Raw genomic sequence first — 25,105 nt, forward strand, 5'->3', positions numbered from 1 at the left:
CGCAAATTCGCTCGCGCCAGCGAATACGAAAGCTCTAGGACCCTGTAGCGGCCTGCATACACGCGTATAAGCAGAGGCGGCTCGCGCGCTGCCGAACGCGGAGTACATTAGGACCCAGCGAGGCAGATCACGCCTCAGAACCTTCCTGTCATGCTCCGCGTTCCTCTAACGCTCGTTTTCGCGTAAATATATAGCAAAACGGAGCGGTGACTCGTGCGAGTCAGTGCCTGAGAGGAATTTTCCACAAAAAAACAAAAAAATAAGAAATTAGTTGGTTGAAATTTTGCATGAACTGCAGAGAACGTCGAACAGTTCACAGACAAGCTAGAAAGGCTCAGAGTGCAGTTAAAGCAAACTCTGATTCAGAGCCTTAATTTACGGCTGTCTCCCAAGAAGTTAGCTCTGCTAACAGCATTCAATGGCTCACTCATCGCACCCCAGAGATTCTCAGTCCACCACACCAGAGTGGAGTGAACAAGAGTGGGAAGAAGAGCCCACTTGGCAAGACACTGATTTATCCCTCAGCTTCAAGAGGGTTCTGGGAGAGTCACTTTCACAAGCGGTCTCTCATGGGGTGCAACCTTGGACTGAAAGGTTGGAAATGCTGGAAGCATGCATGGCTGAGCAGCAGGAACAGCTGGCAGCCAGGAAAAGATGGGCAGACAGCCCTGGGGAAGGGACGTCAGCTGGACACCCTCAAAAGAGGGTTGAAAATAAGGGGTGTAAAAAAGCCCAAAAGAGCGCAGACTCTTTGACCCCCTCGGGCACAAAGGATGGGGTTAACTCTGTTCCCGAAAGCCAGAGCGACCCAGTCGCTTAATTGAAAGAAGCCTTTCTAGCAAAGTTGGCAGGCCACAACAGACCCCCTGCCCCAGGCGGTGAAGAAGATATTCCTCAACCCATTCCTCAAAATGTTCCCGAGGAGGAAGACAACATAATTGATATGTTTGACCCAGAGGCCATTAGACACCCATAGTCATCTGAGTGGGTGCCCTCACCCAGAGTAGCGTTATACATGTCACAACACATCAGGAAGCCGCTGGACAGAGAAGTTCGATCCCGCATGCGATCAGAATGTCCACGGCCTGAGCTGCCTGGGAAGCTGGCGGATACACCAGACCTAGACCCAAAGATGGTCACTTTTGTTACCAAATCCACGCAAGACATTAGGAAAGGTGTCGATCGAGCATGGAAAGGGTGTCAGGACAAGCTCCTGGACTTAGCAGGACCACTGGCAAAAATTATGGACCTAGCGGAGAAATCAAAAGACACTGGTATCCCAGTAGACAATCATGCCCTGGGTAACTGGGCACAAAGAGCAGTATGCCTATTGGGTAACGCCAACTGAGCTCTCTTCGGAGAGGAGAAGAGCCGTCCTCTGAGAGTTCGATAAAAAAGCTCAGCAATCTAGCCACATATGAAGCGGATGAGGGCGCCAAAGGCCGCCTTTTTGGTGAGGCCTTTGCGAAGGAGATGTCTCAATTTGTTGGGACATACACAGCTCTTGAGAAAGCCCAGAGCTCTATAAGGAAGATATTTCCAGGGCATGTTTTTGCTGGGATCGGACGATTCAGAGGTCGCTCGTCCGGTCGCTACAACTATCAAAGAAGGCCTCAAGGTCCACGCGCGCAATATTGGGAAAACCATCAGCAAGACACTTTTTTCCCGGCCAGAGGAAGACATCCAAGAGGCTGTAGAGGAAGAGGTTTGTTCCTTCAGCCCGGCGCAACAGGCGGTGAGTACACCAAATGTCCCGATCAGAGGGAGAACTCTCTGCTTTCTGAAAGAATGGAAAGCTTTATCAAGCGATGCTTGGGTTTTGCAAGCAATAGCGGGTCTTCACCTAGACTTCATAGGCATTCCAAGACAGGACAGAGAGCCCGCCCCTATTTGCATGCCGCAAGAAGAGAAAGCGCTTTTACACAGCGAATTAAGCAAATTAGTAGAGAAGAACGCAATAGAGCGCGAGAGCACAGAAGGGCAGGTTTTTCTCAGCAATATGTTCCTAGTGCGCAGAGGGGAAAATATTTGTCCAGTCATAAAAGATTTGAACAGTTGGCTGGAATACAACCATTTCAAGATGGAGGGCATACACCTCCTCCCTCCGAGACCTATTGCGTTCAGGAGATTGGCTAGCCCGCCTAGATCTCAAGGACGCCTATCTAGCAATTCCGAAAGCATCTGCCTTTCGGAAGTACCTCCAGTTCCGATGGGAAGGAGAGATTTGGTGATTTGCATGCCTCCCGTTCGGGCTGGCGTCAGCCCCTTGGGCTTTCACGAAAGTGATGAAACCAGTAGCTACAGCTATCAGGGAGAGAGGTATTCGTATGATCATTTATCTGGACGATATCCTAGTGATGGGTTGCAGCAAAGAGACCCTCACGAGAGATGTGCAGTGGATGTTCAGGTTCCTATCATCTCTGGGATTCTTAGTAAATTTAGAGAAGTCCCAATTAGCACCAGTTCAGAAATTGGAATTTTTAGGCTTCACCATAGATACCGTGAAAGCGATTCTGGAGCTTCCAGGTCACAAAGTAAGAGCGATAAAGAAAGAGCTCAGGACAGTGATTGCAAAGCAAGTTATTTCGCTTCTGAATCTGACCAGAATAGTGGGTCTGCTAGCAGCTTCCATTCAAGCCATTTTCCCGGGACCGTTGCATTATCGAGCATTACAGAGGCTCAAGATCAGACATCTCCGCGGAGGCTTGATATATCATCAGTTAGTGAACTTAGACCAAGAAGCCATGACAGAGCTACATTGGTGGCTGGAGAACATGGAAGCCTGGAACGGACGAGCGATTTTCGGAGACGTTCCAGAACTGACCATAGAGTCAGACACAAGCAGGTCAGGTTGGGGAGCAAATACAGACAGGTGGGAAATGGTCCGATGAAGAATTGAGTCTCCACATAAACTGCCTCGAACTTCTAGCAAGCTCCTTCGCAGTTCAAGCATTCACGAAAGACAAAATAAGATGCTGCGTATTGCTCAAGATGGACAACATCTCAGCAGTCTGCTACATCAACAAATTAGGAGGAACGAAATCCAGAATGTTAGCGGAACTAGCAAAGGATTTCTGGCATTATTGCCTTCAGAACAACATTGGAGTAACCACAGAATACCTTCCAGGGAGTCAGAACAGTATAGCAGACTGGAACTCTCGATATCTTGTAGACTCCAGTGATTGGAGGCTACACCCTCTAATTTTCAAGCGCTTGCAAGGCATATGGGGACCCCTAGACATAGATCTATTTGCGTCCAGACTGAATGCGCAGACACAGAAGTACTTCAGTTGGAGGATAGACCCGGGAGCAGTGGGTTCAGACGCCTTTCTGCACCCATAGAACGGAGCAGTCCACTATGCCTTCCCGCCATTCGCAATGATCACAAGAGCTCTAGCGAAAGTCCGTACAGACAAAGCTGAAGTGGTGTTGGTGCTGCCCTGTTGGAGAACACAGGCCTGGTTTCCAGTAGCGATGAAACTTTCTACGGATTTTCCGAGGATAGTTCAGAACATCCCGGGCTTTCTACTCGACCCGACCGGCCGAGTCCACCCGCTGATAGAAGCGGGTTCCTTGCAGCTGATTGCCTGCAGGGTTTCAGGAGAAGATGGAACTTGCCAGGAATTTTGGACCTCGCTGCAGATTGAATCCCAGATTCCTGGGCGCCTTCCACCGTTAGGAGCTATAACACGTTTTAGAACAGTTGGGCGCAGTGGTGCTCAGAACACAGTCTGGATCCCATTTCAGCACCTCTAGTGAACGTCCTAAATTTTTTGGCTTCAAATTTTCAGGATGGTTGTGCTTACAGAACCATAGGTGTCTACAGATCCGCAATTTCAGCAGGGCATAACAAAGTGGAAAGTAATCCAGTAGGAGAGCACCCTGCAGTCCTGCGTCTCCTCAAAGGTATAAAATTGAGAAGACCACCAGAGACAAAATATGCAGTTTTATGGGACGTTAGAGATGTTTTTCAGCTATTCCTTAGGTGGCCAGAAAACGAACCATTGTCCCGTTCACAATTGTCAGGCAAATTGGCTATGCTCCTGTGTTTAGTAGCGTGCCAGAGAGTATCAGACGTAAAAGCATTGGAGATTGATAGAAAGATATTTTATCCAGAAGGAGTGGCGTTTACTATCGCTAAAAGAACAAAGACCGACTCCAGAATTATTTCCTACCCGTATTTTGCGGAGAACAAGAAGTTATGCGTAGCTCAATGTATTAAAGATTATGAAGCAGCCACAGCGCAGATTAGACCGTGCTGCGTAACCCAGTTGCTTATAGCATGTTTGAAGCCTCACCATGCAGTAGCGACAGCAACCATTGCGAGATGGGTGAGGGAGGTCATGCAATGGGCAGGAATAGACTTATCTTTATTTGGTGCACATTCCGTTAGGGGAGCAATGGCTTCTAGAGCGTTTGCGACAGGAGTGTCCTTGCAAGATATTATGAAATCAGCAGATTGGTCTTTTGAATCCACCTTTAAGACTTTTTATTTTAAACCAGTATCGGATATACCGAATAGAGTGATAGCAAGCTTTGAACAAGCATAATGCGAGCCTCCTGTCTTGTCATAGAATAAAGATTGCCCACGCTAATAGCTCAGGAAAGTCTTCATTCTATTAAAGACAAGGAAGCGAGCATTATATCCCACCCGAGATGACTAAAATGAATGAAAATTGTGCAGTATTGTGTTGCATTTGTAGTTCATTCCTGCCCTCATGTGAAATTTTTCTGTTCTCATAGGAGACGATCAGAAGACTGCGTGAGCAAAATGAAGTATGAACCAATGATCTTCTGGCAAGTTGTCCCCGTTGCACCGATCAGTCTCGCCAGCTGCGGATCAAAGGCAGAGCTTATGGATTGTGTGTAACATATTCTGGACTCTCTGTGGATCTAGAACTCTGATGGCAAAGAAAGAGGAATGGACCTGGGGGGGAGAGTGTTTATACCCCGATCTAGCCACTGATTGGTGCGAGGGTAGAGGTCAGGACGACAAAGGCCTCAGGATTATGGGAAGCGTGGTTTCTGGAACCCAGTTTGAATTTTGTTGGAATATAAAACTTATAACTTGTTGATTTGTTTTTTTCCAAGTAGCATGTAAGAAAACTAAAACATAAAGTTAAAGTTAAAGTTTTAAAATGCTGATATGGCAGTATTAAATAAAGTATAAGCATAATGCTTGCCTCCTTGTCTTTAATAGAATTAAGACTTTCCTGAGCTATTAGCGTGGGCAATCTTTATTCCTCTGCAACTGCCCCACGTTTCGTTTTAAAGGGACACAAAAAACAGCTGAGAATTGTCTATTAGTGTATAAGAAATGGAAATGTTGTGAAACATAAAAAACGATATAAATCCTAACATGTTTAAATACATATTCTTCATTTGCTGCAAACCATATCAGGATTAGCTGAATATTAAGGACACATTTAAATGTTTTTAAAAACCTACAGTGAAGTAAAAGTACATTTAACGCGTAAAAAACTGAATCGAAAGATACCTACAAAACGGACATAAGGTAATGAATTCTAAATAGTACGTTTTCAGTTGCAGAACATTTAGTAACAGTAGATTTGAAGACAATGGCATGGCTCATTGCGCCTTCTATCACCTATGCCTCACATTTATGAACTATAAAGTGAGGCCATACTGATACATTTTCTCTCCACGGTCTGGCAATTTAAGTCTACTGGAATTTCTGAGGTTCAAGACTAGGTTGACGTTCCATCACTTACGAAGCAACAAGACATTGGCACACCCTACCATCTTATCTTAGGATCACTCAAGAGAAGTGGATTTAGGAACAAAACATTTTAAAAACACCCTGCTTAGCTCCAACTAAGTGACACGCAGCAGCTGTTGGGTTATGGTCGTTCTCTGCTTCTTTATTGCATGGGGTCTGCAACCTGTGTCCTTCCAGATGATTGGGACTTTGACTCCCGTTATCACTCACTGTTTACCATGCTGACTAGGTCTGATAAGAGAGTTATAGTTGAAAACAGCTGGGGAGACACAGGTTGTAGACCCCTGCTCTGGTGCCAGGAGACCACCCCTCTGTGGTAGCCCAATAGTGCTATGCAAGCACTACCAACGCAACATAACATCCAATATCTGTTTCAAATATGCTCTGCTACAAGTCCTGCTTTCCAGTGGTCTGTTTATTATTTTGGGATATTTAATTTTAAAATGTAAAATAAAGGTTCACTGCCAAGGAGCCATAATCTATAAAACTACACCTCATGTTCTGTTATATAACATTTATTTCAAGTCATTCGAAGTACAACATGATATCACTAGTCGCAAAACATTTTTAACAATTTTCAGGTGCTGGTTTTAGGAGAGAAAAACCTGTGCTATAAGTTAATTTTGTAACTATTGATTAACATTTGCAAAGTCAAAATCAAGAAAGGCATTACATTTTACATGAAAATGCACCCCCTTTTAAACAAAGCACCCCACATCTGGCACACATTAGACAAATGGAACTTCATATGATAGTTTATTTTATGGACAGTGTTCGAGTTCCTGTACTCTGCCTATGTAATGTTAAAATATATTTGCACTGTGCCAGCCACCATCCTAGTGGTCCAGCAGCACCAAGGCTTGACTGGAGTGTGGCGTATTGTGCCGCTGCCAGGGGTATCCAGAACTTGCTCTGTGAGAGAATAGGAAAGGGCAGCAGAGGAGGGGGAATCTATCGACCTTCCGTACCTAAAAGATGTGCTGTTGGTCTCCTCCATTCCAGGGAGTTCCTATTCCCCATCAGGGTAGTTCTTTGCTACTGGATTCCCTACTATGGCAATGAAGTTTACAACTGAGTAACAGAATCCAACCCTGACATGAGGCTGACGGACCATCAACATCTTCACCTTTTAAATCCTATTCCGGATGAAGCCTACATCGGGTCTGGCTTAACACCAGTTCCACACGATATGCATGCTATTTCAACTGTCTACTCTTGTTGTACCAGTAGGCACACCCATTCCATTTTTAAACCCTCACAATTTTTCAATTGAACGGTTAGTGTGTTCTGTTCCAATTTTGGACACTGGTTATTGCCTTAGTCATGAAATGGAATGCAAATTATTGTTAATGTACACTAATTCCTCTCACCCTTTTTCAGCCTTACCCATATGTACATGCTTGTTTCAACACACCCACATGAGATAAACCTATACAAATAACTCGTTCTAGAAAACCTACTAACAACTTGCAATATGAGGGTAGGATTGTTTAATTGGTTTTGATATGTGAACAGTTTCAGAAACTCTTTCCTGGTTTATCCGTCATGATTCCCTGTATGCCAGGATTTTAGCACTGTCTACCCCTTGTATTTTACTTCCACACTTCTTATGAAATGACATTTTAAAAAAATAATGTTTTTTAACATTAAATCGCAAGATTATATGCAAAAAAAAAATTGTGCGGCAGCCGATATGAGCTTCAATCTAAATAACTGTAAGTGAACAAGTGAATGCAGTTAAGTGAGCAAACATTCTGAGCAATAGACTGACTCAGAGGAATCACTAGAAGTGCTGCAAGTTGCTGCCACCACAAGGGTTCAATTCGTTATTGTGCAAGGTGGAAACATGTACCATCTAAAAATGTATAAATTATAATAAGGTCAACTACGTAAACATATGGTCGATTGAACAGAGACTCTGGATCGTATATGATTAATCAATTTCATAATCATATTCATCGTCTTCCAGCTGGGCTCTAACAATGGCCTGCCCAATGCCGCTCACTTTCCTCCTGTCTTCTTTCCCTTTCCTTGGGGCATAGTAGTAAGGCTGCTCGCAGTGCTGGAGGATCTTCCTTGAAGACATCCAGCTCTCCCCCTGGCATTCCTCAGGGTGGACACATTGCCCACTCTTCACGTCCATTCCTTTCTCAGTCAGCAGCTTTTTAACTTTCAGCAAGTCACAGGTGCAGTTCCATGGGTTGCCATCCAGATACAGGTGCCTGAGACGAGGCAAACACTCCACCACCTTGCGGTCCAAAGCGGAAATCTTGTTGTTTCGAAGATTTAAGACCTGTAGTTGTTTTAGGTGCATTAACTCTTGCTCTCTAATTGCTTCAATATGGTTTCCTTTCAAATCCAATCTTGCCAGTGTGACTGGAAGTCTGAGAAACAAAATATAAATAAAGTTAGTTCACCAATTCATTATTTGCTCTTTAATCAGGCGAGACAACATCTTTTATCAGAGCAATCAGCATATACACCTTATTTATTTATTTATTATGTTTTGACTCCAACCTGATTACAAAAGAAAGCAGATGAGACTCTTTCACAAATTTACTAAACAACAGAAAAGGTAAGCATAAATAATTAAGAAATGTGGCTATTCATTTACATTTTGATAAACACTTAAAATTACAATAATAGGGAAAGTATACAGATCAAATTACACAGGTATAGGGTGGACCAAAGCGGGCGTTTCTTCTTCAACTCCTAACTTTCCTAGCTTCTCCAAGATTTTATATAGGAAGTCACATAGTGCTAGATTGAGACTGCACTTGTCCACCCACCAATCTAACCCACAAAGCTTTGCTCCCTTGTGGTCTGTCTAGATATTTTTATCACTCTTCCTTTAAAGCATTACAACCCATAACCAGATGTTTAGTGGTTTCTATCCTCTCTGTGTTGCCACACAACCTACAAATTCGATTTTCTTTACCACCCTTCCAACTGCCCACTCTCTCAAGTGTATGCATTTGATTTAATCAGTAGTGGAGATATAATAGCCTCCTTCTTGGACACAGGAAGATAAGCAAGTATCTCGGAACCTGTACCCCTCTATACACCAGTTTTGCATATTCCTTATAAAGGATGTACTGTGATAATTCCTCCAAGGTTTTCCCCAATCATATTGGAAACACTTTTGTTTTACTTTTGCTCGGTTTATTATCAGCTCCTCTCTTGCTGAGCCAATTTCATTCAGTAAGTTGCCCATCTCAGCCTTCAGAGTATTAATGGATCCTCCTGAGGCGAGTTTTTGAATTTCACCCCATTTTTCGTACAAGGAGTGTATCGGTGGATTTAATAATTTTGCGTAACCCATCATTTTCCCCCACGCTGGCCTAGTGGCTATTGAAATTAATCCAAACTCATGCCGTATCCCAGCATTAGGCACTGATTTTGCTAGCCTCAAGGTCTCTTTCCAAAGTTTACTTTGAATGATATTTAGATTTTTCCCAAAGTCGTTTAGATTAATGTCTAGCCTGTACAATATTGTCAGCTCCACTTGCATCAGATAAAACTGAATCAGCAGAGTCAGCGAGAAGGTACACATCTGCGCATATACCCACCTCATTAATGCGAGTAGCGGGCCGTATTTAGCGTTTAGATAGTTTATCCCCCTATTTTGGATGTTGAGTTTACAACTTCGTAACCCAAATAGGTCAGGGCCGATACTCGCGCCAATCGCTCATCTGCCTCTTGCCATATCATTATTTTTGGACTTCTCCTTGTTGAAAACACACAGACCCTAGATTTCGAACCATTTACTTTGAGATTATTCTCCACTGTGTATGTGTGAAACAGTGACAATTTACGTTGTAGGGCACATGGGTGAGATCAAACAGCACTACATCGTCGGCAAAAGCTATACAGTCCAGTGTTTCTGAACCTAATCTGACTGGGTTGGTCCCTCCTCCCTCCCAAATCTTCGCTGTGTCTGTCATATACAGATTGTACAGAGTGGGAGCAACAACACATCCCTGTCTTAGCCCCACCTTAGTCATAACAAGGTCAGTCATGGACCCCCCGCCTCCTTGTCCAAACTGACTCTTACCTAAGTGTTTGTTTGTAACAGAGCCAGCATTTTTACTAAGGTAGCAGGAACCCCTGCTTGTTGGAGCTTTAGCCACTATCGACCATGACTAACTGTATCAAATGCACTGGTCATGTCGATTGAGGCTATGTGTACTGTACCTATAGAATTGTTCTTAACTGCTGCTCTCATGTGGGCCAGTGTGAAGGCGTTGAGAGGGGTGCCCATCCCCGCTTGGAAGCGTATTTGGGAGTCAGATAGGAGGTGATGTTTGGTGATCTCTCTTTTAAGATCTCTTAACAGTAGTGTTCCGAAGATCTTACTCGAGGAATCTAGCAGAGCAATGGGCCTAACATTTTCTAGACTTCGTTTGTCCCCTTTCTTATAAATTGGGACAATTAAGGATTGTTTCCATCTCTCTGGAACCTCTTATGAGGAATAGACGTGTTGAAACAAGCTCCACAGGGGAGTAGCCCATATCTCACAGTTTTATTCGATAATGACCGTAGGAATGTTTTCTGGACCTGGGGCCCTGGAGGACTTCGCTCTATCTATTGCCCATATCACATCACTCCATTCCCATGCACACTTCTTTTCTATAAGAAACCCACTGCTATCTAAATCAATTCTTTTTTGGGCATAGCATAATGGACCAGAACTTGCATGCATCTTTTTTAACCAGTGTCTCCACTAATTCCTGGTTTCTCCTGATCTTAGTTTCTCTTCTGATTAAATTTAGTTCTCTCTTGTTATGATCTTTCTCTTTTCTTCACAGTATAATATATCTGAGGAGAATGTATTCCTGCAGAGACCAATTCTGTCATTTTAATTCTCTTTAATTCCCTAATTCTGTTGTCAAGGGAATTTTTGTGTAAGTCGCTTACCTGCCATTTTCCTTTTAAGGATAGTAGTTCCAAACATGTTTGCAACTTAACATTGTAATTCCACACTGTAAGTTGAAGATCCATGTTCCCCATCCGTGCCATTTCCTGGGACCATATCTCAGTAAACACCCTCATTATCCTTGCATTTCATTTAATAGCCCTTCTCTCCTTGGCTACTGCAGTATATGCCAGATTGGGTTCCGTTTGGTGCTTTTTCATTTGCATTGTTAGTTTATACTTAAGAGGCAGATAACCGCTCCCCATTTCCTCCCACTGTGTTAGCTTATTTCCATTTAACTCTACGGATGCAAAAAATGTGGTCAATCCATGAGGTTCTTTCCCCCCTCCTCCATGGTAAATCAATCCGTTTGGTTTTGTTCCCCGGGGGCAGGGCCACAGTTCCCTCTCTGCCATAAAAGTATTCCAAAGCCCTCCCAATTGCTCACTTCTTGTTTGAGTATTTCCTCCTTGCTGGGAGTACTTTTTCCAGTTTGGCCAAACACACGCTGCATTAAAATCACCCGTTAATAGTAGGTTGGTGTTTCTCTCTTTTCCTAGCCATTTCTCAAACAGTGTGACTAACGTTTTCTGAAGCCTTGTCATATGGATGTTAGACTTTTTCCCATAGATGTTAACAATTAGGAGGTTTGGTATCGGGGATGCGTTTTAATGCATATGGCCAATATATCAGGAGAGGCTACACTAACTTCATAGTGATTGCAGTCCCATCCTAGGTCGACAGCCACTGCTAGGCCCCCTTTTCGTCTACCTTGGCTACCCTGTGTAGCATGTTTACAATATGTTATAAATCCTGACAACTCAAAGTCTTCCAATGCCATTTTTTCTTGTGGGATCACAATATTTTCGTCTTTAAAGGGCATCGAGGTGGTATCTATTACCTTATGGAGACCACAGATGTTGCATGATGTTATGTTCACGTAACTTGTTTCAAAGGTACTGCTGACTTTGTTTAACCTTCTTAAACATTTCTTTGGCTCCTTCCAGCCATGCCTATTCATCTCCAGTTCCAGATAGCCTTTGTGTCCCTAATGTAGTATCCATTGGTCTTTGCAAGTTCTTTATTTGTTGTATAGGATTTAAGAAGGTATCGGTTTGCTCCTGCGTCAACAGTTCCTCCAGGGTAAACCCCAAAGTTTGTATACACCTTTATGGTTGGACACTCTAAGACAGGATGATGCTTCCTGGGCGTGGTGCACATTTGACCCTTCAAATAACCCTAAGCAATTCCAGGCCATAGGGCAGATGCCAAACATTCTCGTTGTGGCTCCTGCTTACACATTAGAAACAGGAGACCAGACCAACCCAAGGTTCTAATGAAAGATAAAAAGACACACAGTAGTGAAACGAGGCACTGCTATATGAATTTAATACATTGGCGAGCTGTAATATTTGCATAGACTCCAGCATTGTGTTCTTTCATATCAGAACGCTTCTGGTGTCAGAAGTAGCTTGAAATTACCTCTAACAGTTGAGTCCTGTGGGAGATGGCACAGAGAGTTAAAAACACCTCACTGAGACCAAAAGCTGCCCAGTTGGAGTATGATTCCAAATGTATCCACTAGACATGCTACCCTAAGCTATGTAGCGGTAGATGGCACATGACCCCAAATATTAGAACGGGGGATGAGTTTGGGGGAAGATGCATTACAAGCAATATGATGTTCCATACTGTGAGTAAAAGGGTTTTGCAAGTCAACAAAGAGTTCCATAACCTTATAATGGAAGTGGAAGTCTGCCTTCTGCTCCCCTTCTCTATATTGCAAGGTACTCCTTTGCTACTTGGTTAAAACTAATATATATTTTTTAAGTGTGTCTGTTTGTCTGCTATACTATCTAGAAGTCTTCAAAGCGGTCTAACAGAGTTAAAATTTCAAGAGGAATCTAATGGTGTGGTTTAAAGTTGTAAAAGTGGTGCCCCAGGTGGAGAAAACCAAACAAAAGCTTATTTTGCTTAATTTAAAGTTGCTGAGTTGGAGCCCTTTGTGGATGAAAGTAGCATTGATGCTTATTTTGCTTTAAAAAATACTATGGCTATTTTGCTTGACAAACAACCATGATAAAAGCAAAAAATGCACAAAACATTAGTTCAAGTAATCTGGGAAAATTATTACAGGAACATCTGAGAAAGTAGTCTTATCGAAACACAAGAAGTGCACATCCCCAGTGACGAAAAACCTGTAATTCAATCATCATCATGCCACTCAAGAGACGCTCTACTTTTGGAAGGTCTTCAAGGCCACCACCTAAGGCCGAGGGAGCTGTGCCACAGTATCTGGCCGAGACCCCTGCAACACCACAGCAACTGAGGCCGACCCATGGGCCTGCATGCTCTGATCCTGATTCCGCCACCAGTAAGATGGCTGCCACTGTGGCATTCAATCCTCTAACCCGATTGGCTGATGCATACACCCTATGTTTCTCCGGCTCCTAGCCGGCATGCAAAGCTGGCCACCCCACAAGACCACCATCTAAGGCCGAGGGAGCTGTGCCACAATGTCTCTGCCGAGACCACTCTGCACCGCATGTAATGGCGCAGCCCAGAGAAGCGGCACAGCGGCAAATCGCCTCCAGCTGCAATCTATGTCCCATGGTTAAAGGATCCAGCTCCAGCAGCTGCGGTGTTTGAACACCCACCAGCCCCACACAGTTCGGTTCACGCCTGGAGCTGGTCTCCTGCAATGACGGTAAGTGCCTGATTTTGTCCACCTCACCAGCTCCATTGGCCACCCTTCCACACAAGCGTGACTACCCTTGAAAACCATCCCACATCCCGGTCTTTCCAACTCCTGCCTCATCTTGCCCGACCTTCATTGGCCCCATGGCAAACCCCCTACTCTATCCCCCCGGCAACACCCCAACAGCTCCCACCAGCAATACCAAGAACCAGGACGCCTGCGCAATCACCCTCTCTCCCGGTCCCACTTGAGACGCATTGGCATGTTTTTGGAGCTGCCCGACCACACGAATATCCCACCTTCAACCTTCCTACCCCCAGCAACCTGGTGTGCACCCACCTACCAAACACCCGCACACCCTACATGCCTCTGTACAAACTCATCCTCTCATGCACGCCGGAAACGTGCAACAAACGCCTGTCTTTCTGTATCACAAGACATAATGTGGGTCCCACGGCCTCCTTATCCACCAACAGGAGAAATATGCGGATCGGATCCCACTCCACCAAGCCCCTCAACAAACTACCTCCTCACCCATTTCCCCAGCCTTGGCTTTCACCTACCTCACTATGCCCTCACCCTGCGGCCAACATGCAAGCCAATAGCACCACTGAGCACCAAACACATGCGTTCACTACCAACAGGGCCTCACAAGTGCCTGAATTACCAAAATACGCAGGTCCTAACCTTCCTCCTAGACCTCTCTGCGATCTGCACTACAATCAAAGGCAACAGCTTGGATGCTGAAACCCCCATGCTGAAACCGAGCAGTACTATACCCGCCAAAACCTGTACTACTGTGAATCTTGTTTCCCTTGTGGATAACACTGTTAACACTATAACGGACACTATTGCCATTCATGCATACCTTGTGCATACCACGGTTAGCACTATAACAGACCCTATTGCAAATCATGTTCACCCTGTGCATACCCCTGTTAGCACTGTAATGGACACTATGGCCAATCATGTTTACCCTGTACATACTACTGCTAGCACTGTAACAGCATCAATTGCCAATCATGTTGACGCTGTGCATACCCCTGTTAGCTCAGTTACAAACACTATTTCCAAAGATGTTTACCCTGCGCATACTACTGCTAGCACTGTAACGGACTCTATTGCCAATCATGTTTACCCTGCACATACTACTGCTAGCACTGTAACTGACTCTATTGCCAATCATCTTTACCCTGTGCATACCCTTGTTAGCTCTATAATGGACACTATTGCCAACCATGTTTACCTTGTGCATACTACTGCTAGCATTGTAACAGACACTATTGTCAATCATGCTTACCCTGTGCACACCACTGTTAGCATTGTAATGGACTCTATTGACAATCATGTTTACCCTGCACATAACACTGCTAGCTCTGTAACTGGCACCACAGTCAAACCTGCCACCCCTGCAAGGCACACTACTTCCATTAGCCTTGAGAACTACTTTACTCCCAACATCGCCACTGATGAGACTCCCTTACCTCCACAACACCCAGCACATGTAGCTCCAACACTAACACCACTGCAGACCTCTTAGCAGGTCTAGTCAATGCTAGATTGCTTCCTGCTCATGCACTGGACATTGCCAACCTCATATCGGCCAACCATCTAGACTTTCTAGCCATCACAGAAACCTGGCTACACCCCACCGCAGGCCCTTCACTCTCTCTAGCTATCCCTGACAATTACACTATCTACAGGAAAGACAAACCTTTAGCGAAAGGTCAGGGCGTAGCCATCATCCTGAAAGAAGCATTGACCATCACAGAAACTAGTTGCTCAATGCGAAAATCGGGCAAAGCCCTCTCTATCAAACTTACCCTATCCCACACATGCACTCTAAATCTTCACCTCTTCTACAGACCCCCTGAACCAATACTCTCCTTCGAAGAAGACCTCCTACAACTCCTCACCCTAGAGTCTAAGTCTCTCACAAAAATCACCCTCCTAGGTGGCTTTAACCTAGGCCTTAATGACCCCACAGATGCCCATGCTCTCTCACTAACCAAATCGTTAGAAACATTTGGATTCTCCCAACATATCCTTGAACCTACCCACAACAAAGGTTGTACCTTAGATTGGATTGCAGAATGCAACAGCAATATCAAGATCCTTGCAATTCAGTCATGCCCTTGGTCAGATCATAACGTGATCACATTCGCAATTGTCATGAAGCGCCCGTCATGGAAACTATGGTGGAAATGGAGAAGGGACTAACCGGCGATAGAGTGCTACAGCGGTCTGGTGTTTTGGATGCACTATGGACGCGTATAATTGTACGTCCATCCTGGATTCCGGTGCGTTGCAACCAGTCGCCTACTGTGGGTTAACACGCTGTGTATCTCTGCGTCCTTCCACTTTTGTAAGTTCCTCCTCACTCCTTTTCTTTCGCTTCCGGTTCCAGTTCCCCACTTTCTGCCTACCTTTCTTCCTCCCTTTTGCCGGCTCCGGCGCGGCTCCCATATCTGCCAGTATTGTATTGCTGTCTTTCCGGAATTCCTCCTTGCTGCCTCCCCTGTCTCTGTGCTGACTCTCACCGGTCATGCCCTCCGATTGAGCTCCCTGCTTGTCCTTTCCCTTCTGTGCTTCCTACATTGTTTGCTACTGCATACGGACTGCCTTACCCACCTGTCAAGTACGCGTACTGAATAGTGGAGCTTTCTGGTGCCTTCTGGGATTTGAAGTCTACATCTGCAAGCAAGCTTCAATTCATCTCCAGTGACTGGCATATTCCACCTTCTCCAGGGTTTTTTAGCTACGCTTTTCCCTGGTTTTTGGGGCGAGCCCCCTGGGGGGTCACACTGCTGAGCCACTTGCAATCCGGCAGGGTGGCCTTGAGTAGGGCTCGTTCTCAGGTCTACAAAAAAAGCCAGACACCTCGTGGAGAGAGAGAAGGGTGATCTCTTCCGAAGACTCTTCTGAAGACACCAATACAGGTGAGGAGGAGGAGGAAGCGGGGTCTAAGGACATTGATCAGGTCTGTACCCCTCTGATTTCTGAGAGTTTGCGACACCCAAAGATGGCCAGTCTAGAACAATATCAAGAACTGATGAATGCCATACAAGGTATTACAGCAGAACTACAGACAATGAAGACAGAGAACAATGCTCTCAAGACAGATAACGCTGCTTTGAGACAGCAGGTCTTACAAAGAGAGGAAAATCGTGGGGACCTCCCATCAATAACGTTACCTTGTGGTAAATATGACGGACGGAAGCCCAAAAAGTCTAAAGGTATTCCTTGATGCATGTTTGGTGTACTACGCCTTCAGCCCAAGGATGTTTGATTCAGACAGGACCAAGGTCGGGTTCATTATCTCGAATCTAGTGGGCAATGCCCTTGCCTGGGCGACTCCACTGGTTACCAACTCCGACCCAGCCTTAAATGATTACGAATCCTTCGTACAGCAATTTCGTAACAGGTTTGAGAGACCAGAGGTGTTATATACATCTTATGAGAGCCTCTTGGACACAAAACAGGGACCTTTGGATGTACAAACTTACGTCTCCAACTTCCAGCAGATTGCCCAGGAGACCGGATGGCCGGATTCGGCAAAACAAACGCTATTTAGAAGGGGTTTGCACAATGAAATAAAAGACGAATTGTCCAGGGTTGCCAGACCTGCGTCATTTCAGGAATTGGTATCCTTAGCATTACAGATTGAGTACTGTCTTGCAGAACGACGAGCGGAAAGAAGGAAACCTAAGTCATTTACCCCACATACACCTCCCCCTTGCCCACCTGTAACATCTGAAAGGTTCGCACCTCAGACTGAACGACCTATGCAAATTGGAACGGCCAGAGGTCCTTTGACTGCGGCGGAAAGAAAACGACAGATGGATTTGAGCCTTTGTTTGTATTGCGGCTCAGAAAAACATCTCCTACGGGATTGTCCCGAAGTACCCCCAAAGGAGGTCGGGAAACGAAAGACCCCGACCTTAAACAGGGAAGAGGAAGGGGTTTCAATGGCTAATCCCTGTGTGACAAACCCACCTGCAGCTCTGGATCCTTCTCATCAGTTAATGGTACTCAAGGTAATCATTGAATGGAATAATAACCATGTAGTTGAATGTCTCGCCATGCTGGATTGTGGAGTGGCAGGGAATTTTATGGACGACCAATGGGCAAGGGACCACATTATCCCGAGAAGAGACAAGCTTCAACCAATACCAGTAGAAGGAGTGGACGGTACCCCACTGTCTTTAGGTCTAATGAAACAAGAGACTCAAGAAGTTACGGTCAAGATGAAGACCCACCGCGAAAAAATAGCTTTTGACTTAATAAGAGCAGCCCACTTCCCAGTGATTTTGGGAATCCCATGGCTGAGGAAGCATAACCCTGGCATCGACTGGAATTCCAACACAGTGGAGTTTCGTTCAGACCGTTGTATCCAATCTTGTCTATTACAAGAAGAAAAGCAAATCCACAAAGGAACCTCTGTATCAACAAGGAGTATTAACTCGATACCTTCATCTTATCAAGAGTTTAAAGATGGGTTTGCTGACGTTATGCCTAGACCTTTACCGCCGCATCGACAAGAAGACCGTAAGATAGACCTCATACCTGAAGCCGTGGTTCCTTTTGGTAGAATGCTCCCACTGTCGCTACCTGAGAAAGAAACCTTAATGGAATATCTAGCTACCAATCTTCAGAACAGACTGATACAAGAATCTTCTTCTTCGGCCGGGGCATCCCTCTTATTTATCCCAAAAAAGGGAACCACAGAACTTCGACCCTGTATCGACTTCAGAGGCCTTAATAGACTAACCATCAGAGATAGATACCCTATGCCCCTAATAAAAGATATCATGGGGGCAGTACAAGGAGCAAAATGGTTCACCAAATTGGATCTCAGAGGGGCCTATCACTTACTACGGATACAAAGAGGAGACGAATGGAAGCCTGCCTTTTGTACTCCTCTAGGCCACTATGAGTACAAGGTGATGCCATTCGGCTTGGTGAACGCGCCAGCCCAATTCCAGAGATTCATGGACAAGGTGTTTTGTGATCTTCTATTCACTTCTGTAGTGGTATATTTGGACGATATCTTAGTCTTTTCTAAGACACTGGACCAGCATCGACAACATATTAGGGAAGTCCTAAAAAGACTCTGTCAACACCATTTCTTAGCTAAGCCAGAAAAATGCCTGTTCGAAGTCTCCTCTGTTCCCTATTTGGGCTTTATTCTGTCCGAGAATCAGCTAGAGATGGACCCTAACAAGACTGCGGCCATTACAAACTGGCCCACTCCCACTTGAGTGAAGGAAATTCAAAGGTTTTTAGGCTTAGCTAATTTTATCGCGAATTCATCATCGGATTCTCTAACATAGTATTGCCCATCACGGCTCTGTTGAAAAAAGGGGCAAGATTCGACTGGAATCAAGAGGAGCTGATCTCGCCTTCAAACACCTTAAGAAGGTCTTTACTACCGCCCCGATCCTTAGACAACCTGATCAAACCCTACACTTCATCATGGAAACGGATGCCTCCTACGGTGTCATCGGAGCCGCACTTCTACAAAGGAAGGAAGACCTGCTGGAACATCCAAAAGCCTATTACTCGAGAACCCTTACCAGCAGTGAGAAGAACTATTCAGTAATCGAGAAGGAGTTGTTGGTTATTAGACAAGCCTGCGAAGAGTGGAGGCATCTACTACAGGGAGCCAGGTTTCCCTTTCAAGTTTGTACAGATCATAGAAACCTAAGTATACTACAATAGATGGAATGCAGAAACTCCGGTCACGCAAGATAGGTGTATTTCTTCTCCCAATTCTATTTCGAACTGACCTACCTCCCTGGGAAGGAGAACCATTTAGCAGATGCCCTTTCACAGAGCTATGGAGAGGAATCCGGGAAGTATGTTGGTCAGGAATCCTTGTTGCAAGGGAAGAAATTCATAGGGGCCATTAACACTTTTCTGCAACAAATATTAGAAGCACAGAAGGAATTATCTGAGTCACAAGTTTTGTCTCTAACACAGAGTGGTGAATTCCTGTTTAAAGAGGATTTGCTGTATTTCCCAACTCCAGCCCTTCGATCTCAAGCCCTTACTTGGTGTCACAATATACCTACTGCTGGGCACAAAGGCCGAACAGCCACTCTGGAGCTGCTGAAATGTCATTTTTGGTGGGCAAACATGGCTAAGGATACCCTGAGATATGTCTCTTCTTGTCCAATTGTGCCCAAAATAAATACAGTACAAAAAGACCGTTGGGACTTCTCCAACGAGAAAATCCTCCTGCTGGACCTTGGCAACATATATCCATGGATTTTATTGTGGATTTGCCCAAATCTGAAGGGTGCACAGTAATTATGGTGATAATTGATTCATTCAGTAAACTGGCACATTTTTCTCCTCTGAAGGGCACTCCATCGGCTACCATAACAGCCAATACTTTCCTTATAGACATAGTAAGACTGCACGGCTTACCACTTACCATTGTATCTGATAGAGGTACTCAGTTCACGTCTAAGTTTTGGACTTCATTATGTAAACAGTTACAAATCCAAAGAGCATTGTCATCCTGTTTTCATCCTGAGAGTAAGGGACAAACCGAAAGACTTAACGCTACTCTTGAATAATATATCTGTTGTTTCTGCAATCAAACACAAGATGACTGGTACCAGCTCTTACCGGTGGCTGAATTCTCTTGTAACAACAAGCTCCACTCAGCTATTGGCATGAGCCCATTTAAATGTACTTACGGGTACGATCCCAGACATCTGCCCTTAGCTGAAATACAGCCTACTAATGTATCTACCATAGATCACTTGCTGAACTCCTTAAAACAGATCCGCAGGAGGGCCCAGGAAACCCTGTCAGACCAGTCATCAAGACTATAAGAAATGGGCTGACAAGAACAGAAGGTCAAACCCAAAATGGTAGGCTGGAGATAAGGTTTGGCTGTCAACCAAATATCTGCCTAAGTGGGTTTGTCCGGGAAAGTTCTCTCCTAGATACATTGGACCCTTTTGTATCGACTGACAGATCAATCCGGTGGCTTTCAGGTTGATCTTACCCTCTTCCCTACGAAGAGTACACCCTGTATTTCATGCTTCCCTACTTAAAGAATACAAACCCGACCCACATTCAAGACAGATCAAGAAGAAGATCTCAAGTTCCAACGACACTTGTGAGTACAAAGTGTCCCGTATCTTAGACTCCAGATACAAACATGGAGTGGCTCGATACCTCATTCTTTGGAAAGGGTATCCTTGGACAGAAACATCATGGGAGCCAGCGAGGAATCTCAGGGCACCAAGACTTCTGCATCAATTCCACCGTAATCATCCGGGGAAGCTGGGAGGGGTACCCATGAGAAGGGGTCATACTGTCATGACTGGCCCATCATGGAAACTATGGTGGAAATGGAGAAGGGACTAACCGGCGATAGAGTGCTACAGCGGTCTGCAGCGGTCTAATGTTTCGGACGCACTATGGACGCGTATAATTGTACGTCTATCCTGGATTCCGGTGCGTTGCAACCCGTCGCCTACTGTGGGTTAACACGCTGTGTATCTCTGCGTTCTTCCACTTTTGAAAGTTCCTCCTCGCTCCTTTTCTTTCCCTCCCGGTTCCAGTTCCCCACTTTCTGCCTACCTTTCTTCCTCCCTTTTTCCGGCTCCGGCACAGCTCCCGTATCTGCCAATATTGTATTGCTGTCTTTCCGGAATTCCTCCTTGCTGCCTCTCCTGTCTGTAAAGAAGCCGCCAGACATGGTAAGTAGAAAGCAGTTTATTTGCTCTGTCTTAAGCAGTATACTATAACTATAGCTATAGTAGCTATCTGTGATTCCAGAATAGATTACTTGTTCCTGTGCCATTCTGGAATAAGACATCAATATGTTTATGCTTGAGTTTAGTCAGTTGTACCCTTGATGCTGACTGTGTTGGGGGTCTTATAGTATACTGCTTAAGACAGAGCAAATAAACTGCTTATCAAGTTTGATTAAAGCTAGATCAAAAAAATGTGTCACCTCTTCCAAATCCAACTCAGCAATATCGGGAAGTGTGTCATATATCCTCTGACCTTCATAGCCCAAAAAATACATTAACATCGCTACTTTGCGTTCTACAGACATTCCATTTCCACATGTGGCCTTAACATAATGAAGAAAGCCTTTCTTCCAAGGGACCCACTTGATTTTTGGCGGACCTGGTGTGGGCATAAACACTTGAGGACCGGGTACTCCAGACAAAGCCATGTCTGTCTTTTGCTTTTAGCAGACTGTGAACACCAGTGACTTCCACCAGGACTGGAATGCAGACTAGAACATCAATGAAATGCACTCACAGTACCAACATCCAAATGTTAAACAGTAACTCGTGGAGGACAGTTTAATGTCACTGTGAACCTTAACACTCCCAATTAAGGAAACTTTCCATTATCGATTCCTTTGTGGATCTAATCTTTCCCAGCAAACATGTAAATCTTCCTCCAAAAGTCAGGAAACTCACACTTCCTCACACAGGGAATGCACACTCCCTCACCTGTGTTGCCCCTGGGCAATAATCACTCGCTCGCCTTCCCACAGGGGGCCCTGGGTGAGACTTCGCTATTTTCCTTTACTACGCTCTTGTCAACTGCTGGCGCCACATCCACATTCAGGCAGTCGCGTATCCGACGAACGCGGATCTTCGTTTCCGCGTTGCTACAGCTGACGCCACAACCAGCGTAGCAGGTCCCGTGATGGGTGCGTACAGCCCGAAACTCCTTCGTTTGGGGTCACGGGACTGCAGCGCCGCCTGCAAGTAACCCTTCGCTCGCCGCTACTGACGAGCAAGGAGAAAAGCGGATGGCGGGCAGAACACGCCAGAATACCGCTGCTTAGGCACAGATCAGCTGGGAGTCGAGGAAATGGAGATCGATATCCTCACGCAATACCTGCAGCCTCGGATTCTGTTCACCACCAGCATGCGATCGACGTGGGAACCGGCAACACCGCTCCAGGAACCAATTTGCGGGCTTTCACGAGGCTCTTGGAACTGGCATCCCCGCTCCAGGAACACATTTGGGGGCTACCACGGGGCCTCTTCTGGGCACCGCACGGCAAAATTAATCTCCCTCAGACAGGCACTCCTGGCATCTGGGGACTTGAGCTAATCCGCAAGATCAGGGAAAGCTCCTCCTGGATGTCGGGTCCCACTGACCGCTCCTGACTGTTCCTCACCAGCACCACTACCAGACGCAGTTGGGGGTCTTGGCTTCAACAGGGATTCATCCTCAATCCCATCCTCGTCGCCATTGTAAAGAAGCCGCCAGACATGGTAAGTAGAAAGCAGTTTATTTGCTCTGTCTTAAGCAGTATACTATAAGACCCTCAACACAGTCAGCATCCAGGGTACAACTGACTAAACTCAAGCATAAACATATTGATGTCTTATCATTCCAGAATGGCACAGGAACAAGGAATCTATTCTGGAATCACAGATAGCTTGCCATAAACATAGCAATGGCAGAGACACATAGCAACAACAAATCATAAAGCATTAGTCCTTTATACAACACTCTCTCTGTGCTGACTCTCACCGGACATGCCCTCCGATTGAGCTCCCTGCTTGTCCTTTCTCTTCCGTGCTTCCTACATTGGTTGCATGCTGCATACGGACTGCCTTACCCACCTGTCAAGCACACGTACTGGATAGTGGAGCTTTCTGGTGCCTTCTGGGATTTGAAGTCTATGTCTGCAAGCAAGCTTCGATTCATCTCCAGTGACTGACATATTCCACCTTCTCTCTTTTTAGCTACACTTTTCCCTGGTTTTCGGGGCGAGCCCCCTGGAGGTCACACTGCCGAGCCGCTTGCAATCTGGCAGGGTGGCCTCAAGTAGGGCTCGTTCTCAGGTCTACAAAAAAAACAGACACCTCATGGAGAGAGAGAAGGGTGATCTCTTCTGAAGACTCTTCTGAAGACACCAATACAGGTGAGGAGGAGGAGGAGGCGGGTCTAAGGACATCGACCAGGTCTGTACCTCTCTGATTCCTGAGAGCAATCCCAGTGAGCAACCCACCAATGCAAGTCACCCAGGCGCTTGCTGCCATCCGCATGAGAAAAACTGGTAACATCACTCACGCTAACATCCTCCCACTACTCACTCCCCCCCAACCCCACCTCACCAACACCTCTAGCAAGGTCAACCTCTATAACAACTCGCTCCTCCAACCCATCAACAATATGGTGCCCCTGGCCCTACGGAAACCTAAACCACCAGCTCATGTGAACACATGGTTCACCTCATTGCTCAAATCCATGTGTGGCACCAAACGAGCTGCAGAGAAAAACTGGAAAAAAGAGCCTATAGATGTCAACAAAGTCCTCTTTTCCAAGCTACAACTTACAAACAGGCCATACCTCATCAAAGGAGGATATTGAAAGCCCAATCCGGAACAAGAGAGTTATTTCCCATACTGCGCAAGCTCGAGTCACCATTAGCCCCTCCTGACACCTGCACCAAAGATGTCATCTGGTGTACTAATATCCAAAGCGGACTGCTAGACAAAAGCACATTACTCCAAAGAAAGATCCTAGCAACAAAAAAAAATATCATCTCCAATAGAATACCTTCAGAACAAACCCCAGTGCCCTATGTCCACTCAACCCCACCCAACCATTCAAATTCTCCAAAGTCTCTAATGTAGAAATAATTAAAATCATTGAAGGGCTAAAACCCTCCAGATACCAAGGCGACATCTGTCCAGACATTGTCATCAAAAAACGTGCCAATGAACTAGCCTCCTTCAACGCATCCTTGATCAACACATCATTCACCACTGGCACAGTACCTACCAACCTTAAAGATGCATGGGTTCTCCCTCTCCTTAAGAAGCCAACACTCAACATATGTATACCAACCAACTATCATCCTACCACTAACGTCTCTTTTCTCCTTAAAATCCTGGATTGAGCAGCGTATGTACAAATACAAAACTATCTAGAAACTCACAATCTCCTATGACCGCTCCAATCTGGCTTCCGTCCAGGCCATGGAACTGAATCAGCTCTCCTTGATCTCAAAATACAGATGGACGAAACCAAAGACTGGGGCAAACTAGCCCTCCTCTTACTGCTTGATCTCTCGGTAGTCTTCGACTTGGTAGATCACAAACTCCTTTGTCATCACCTCACCGCGGCTGCCCACTTCTCCTCAAAAGCCATGTCCTGGATCGAAATTTTTCCTTGCATACAGAAACATGAGGGTCTTCTCATCTACGGCATCTGCCCCACCTGCCCCAGTCAAATGCAGGGTCCCCCAAGGCTCATGTGTCTCACCCATGTGCTACAATAGCTTCACAAAGCCACTATTCGACCTCCTAGACTCAAAGGGTATCTTGTATACTAACTATGCTGATGATACCCAGATCCTCTTGCCCTTATCAGGCAACTATGACACTGACACTAACTTACTGAACACTGTCTATCAGAGTATCCAAGCATGGATGGCCATGCACTCCTTATGTCTGAATGACAAAAAGACTGAGCTGTTGCTTATCAGTTCACAAAAGCTCCTAAACAACCTTGACGGTGCTTACTCATCTTTCACTGTTGGCGGCAACTCCATCGCAGTCTCCAAAGAAGTCAAAACACTGGGAGTCTTTCTCGACTCTACCCTCATGCTAACTAGGCAGGTCAATGCCATTGCATCAGCAGCGGCCTACACAACCAAGATCATCAATGCAGGCAGAACATTCATATCCATTTGTAGCTGCCTCACGCTCCACAGAGCCCTCATTGTCTCCAGATTAGACTATTG

General features: G+C 45.4%; 1 protein-coding gene across 1 annotated transcript in view; it reads right to left on the reverse strand.

The window, feature by feature from the left end:
- Positions 1-6,293: 6,293 nt before the first annotated feature.
- The window catches only part of LOC138452894 (nephrocan-like), a 38,808-nt gene continuing 19,996 nt past the window's right edge, over positions 6,294-25,105 (reverse strand). The window contains exon 3 of the mRNA XM_069605238.1: positions 6,294-8,124. Within this exon, the coding sequence (XP_069461339.1) occupies positions 7,674-8,124 (451 nt within the window). The 3' untranslated portion in view covers positions 6,294-7,673. The remainder of the gene's footprint in view (positions 8,125-25,105) is intronic.

Source organism: Ambystoma mexicanum, chromosome 4p (genome assembly GCF_040938575.1).
Source record: "Ambystoma mexicanum isolate Mex_15411 chromosome 4p, UKY_AmexF1_1, whole genome shotgun sequence".
Lineage (NCBI taxonomy): Eukaryota > Metazoa > Chordata > Amphibia > Caudata > Ambystomatidae > Ambystoma > Ambystoma mexicanum.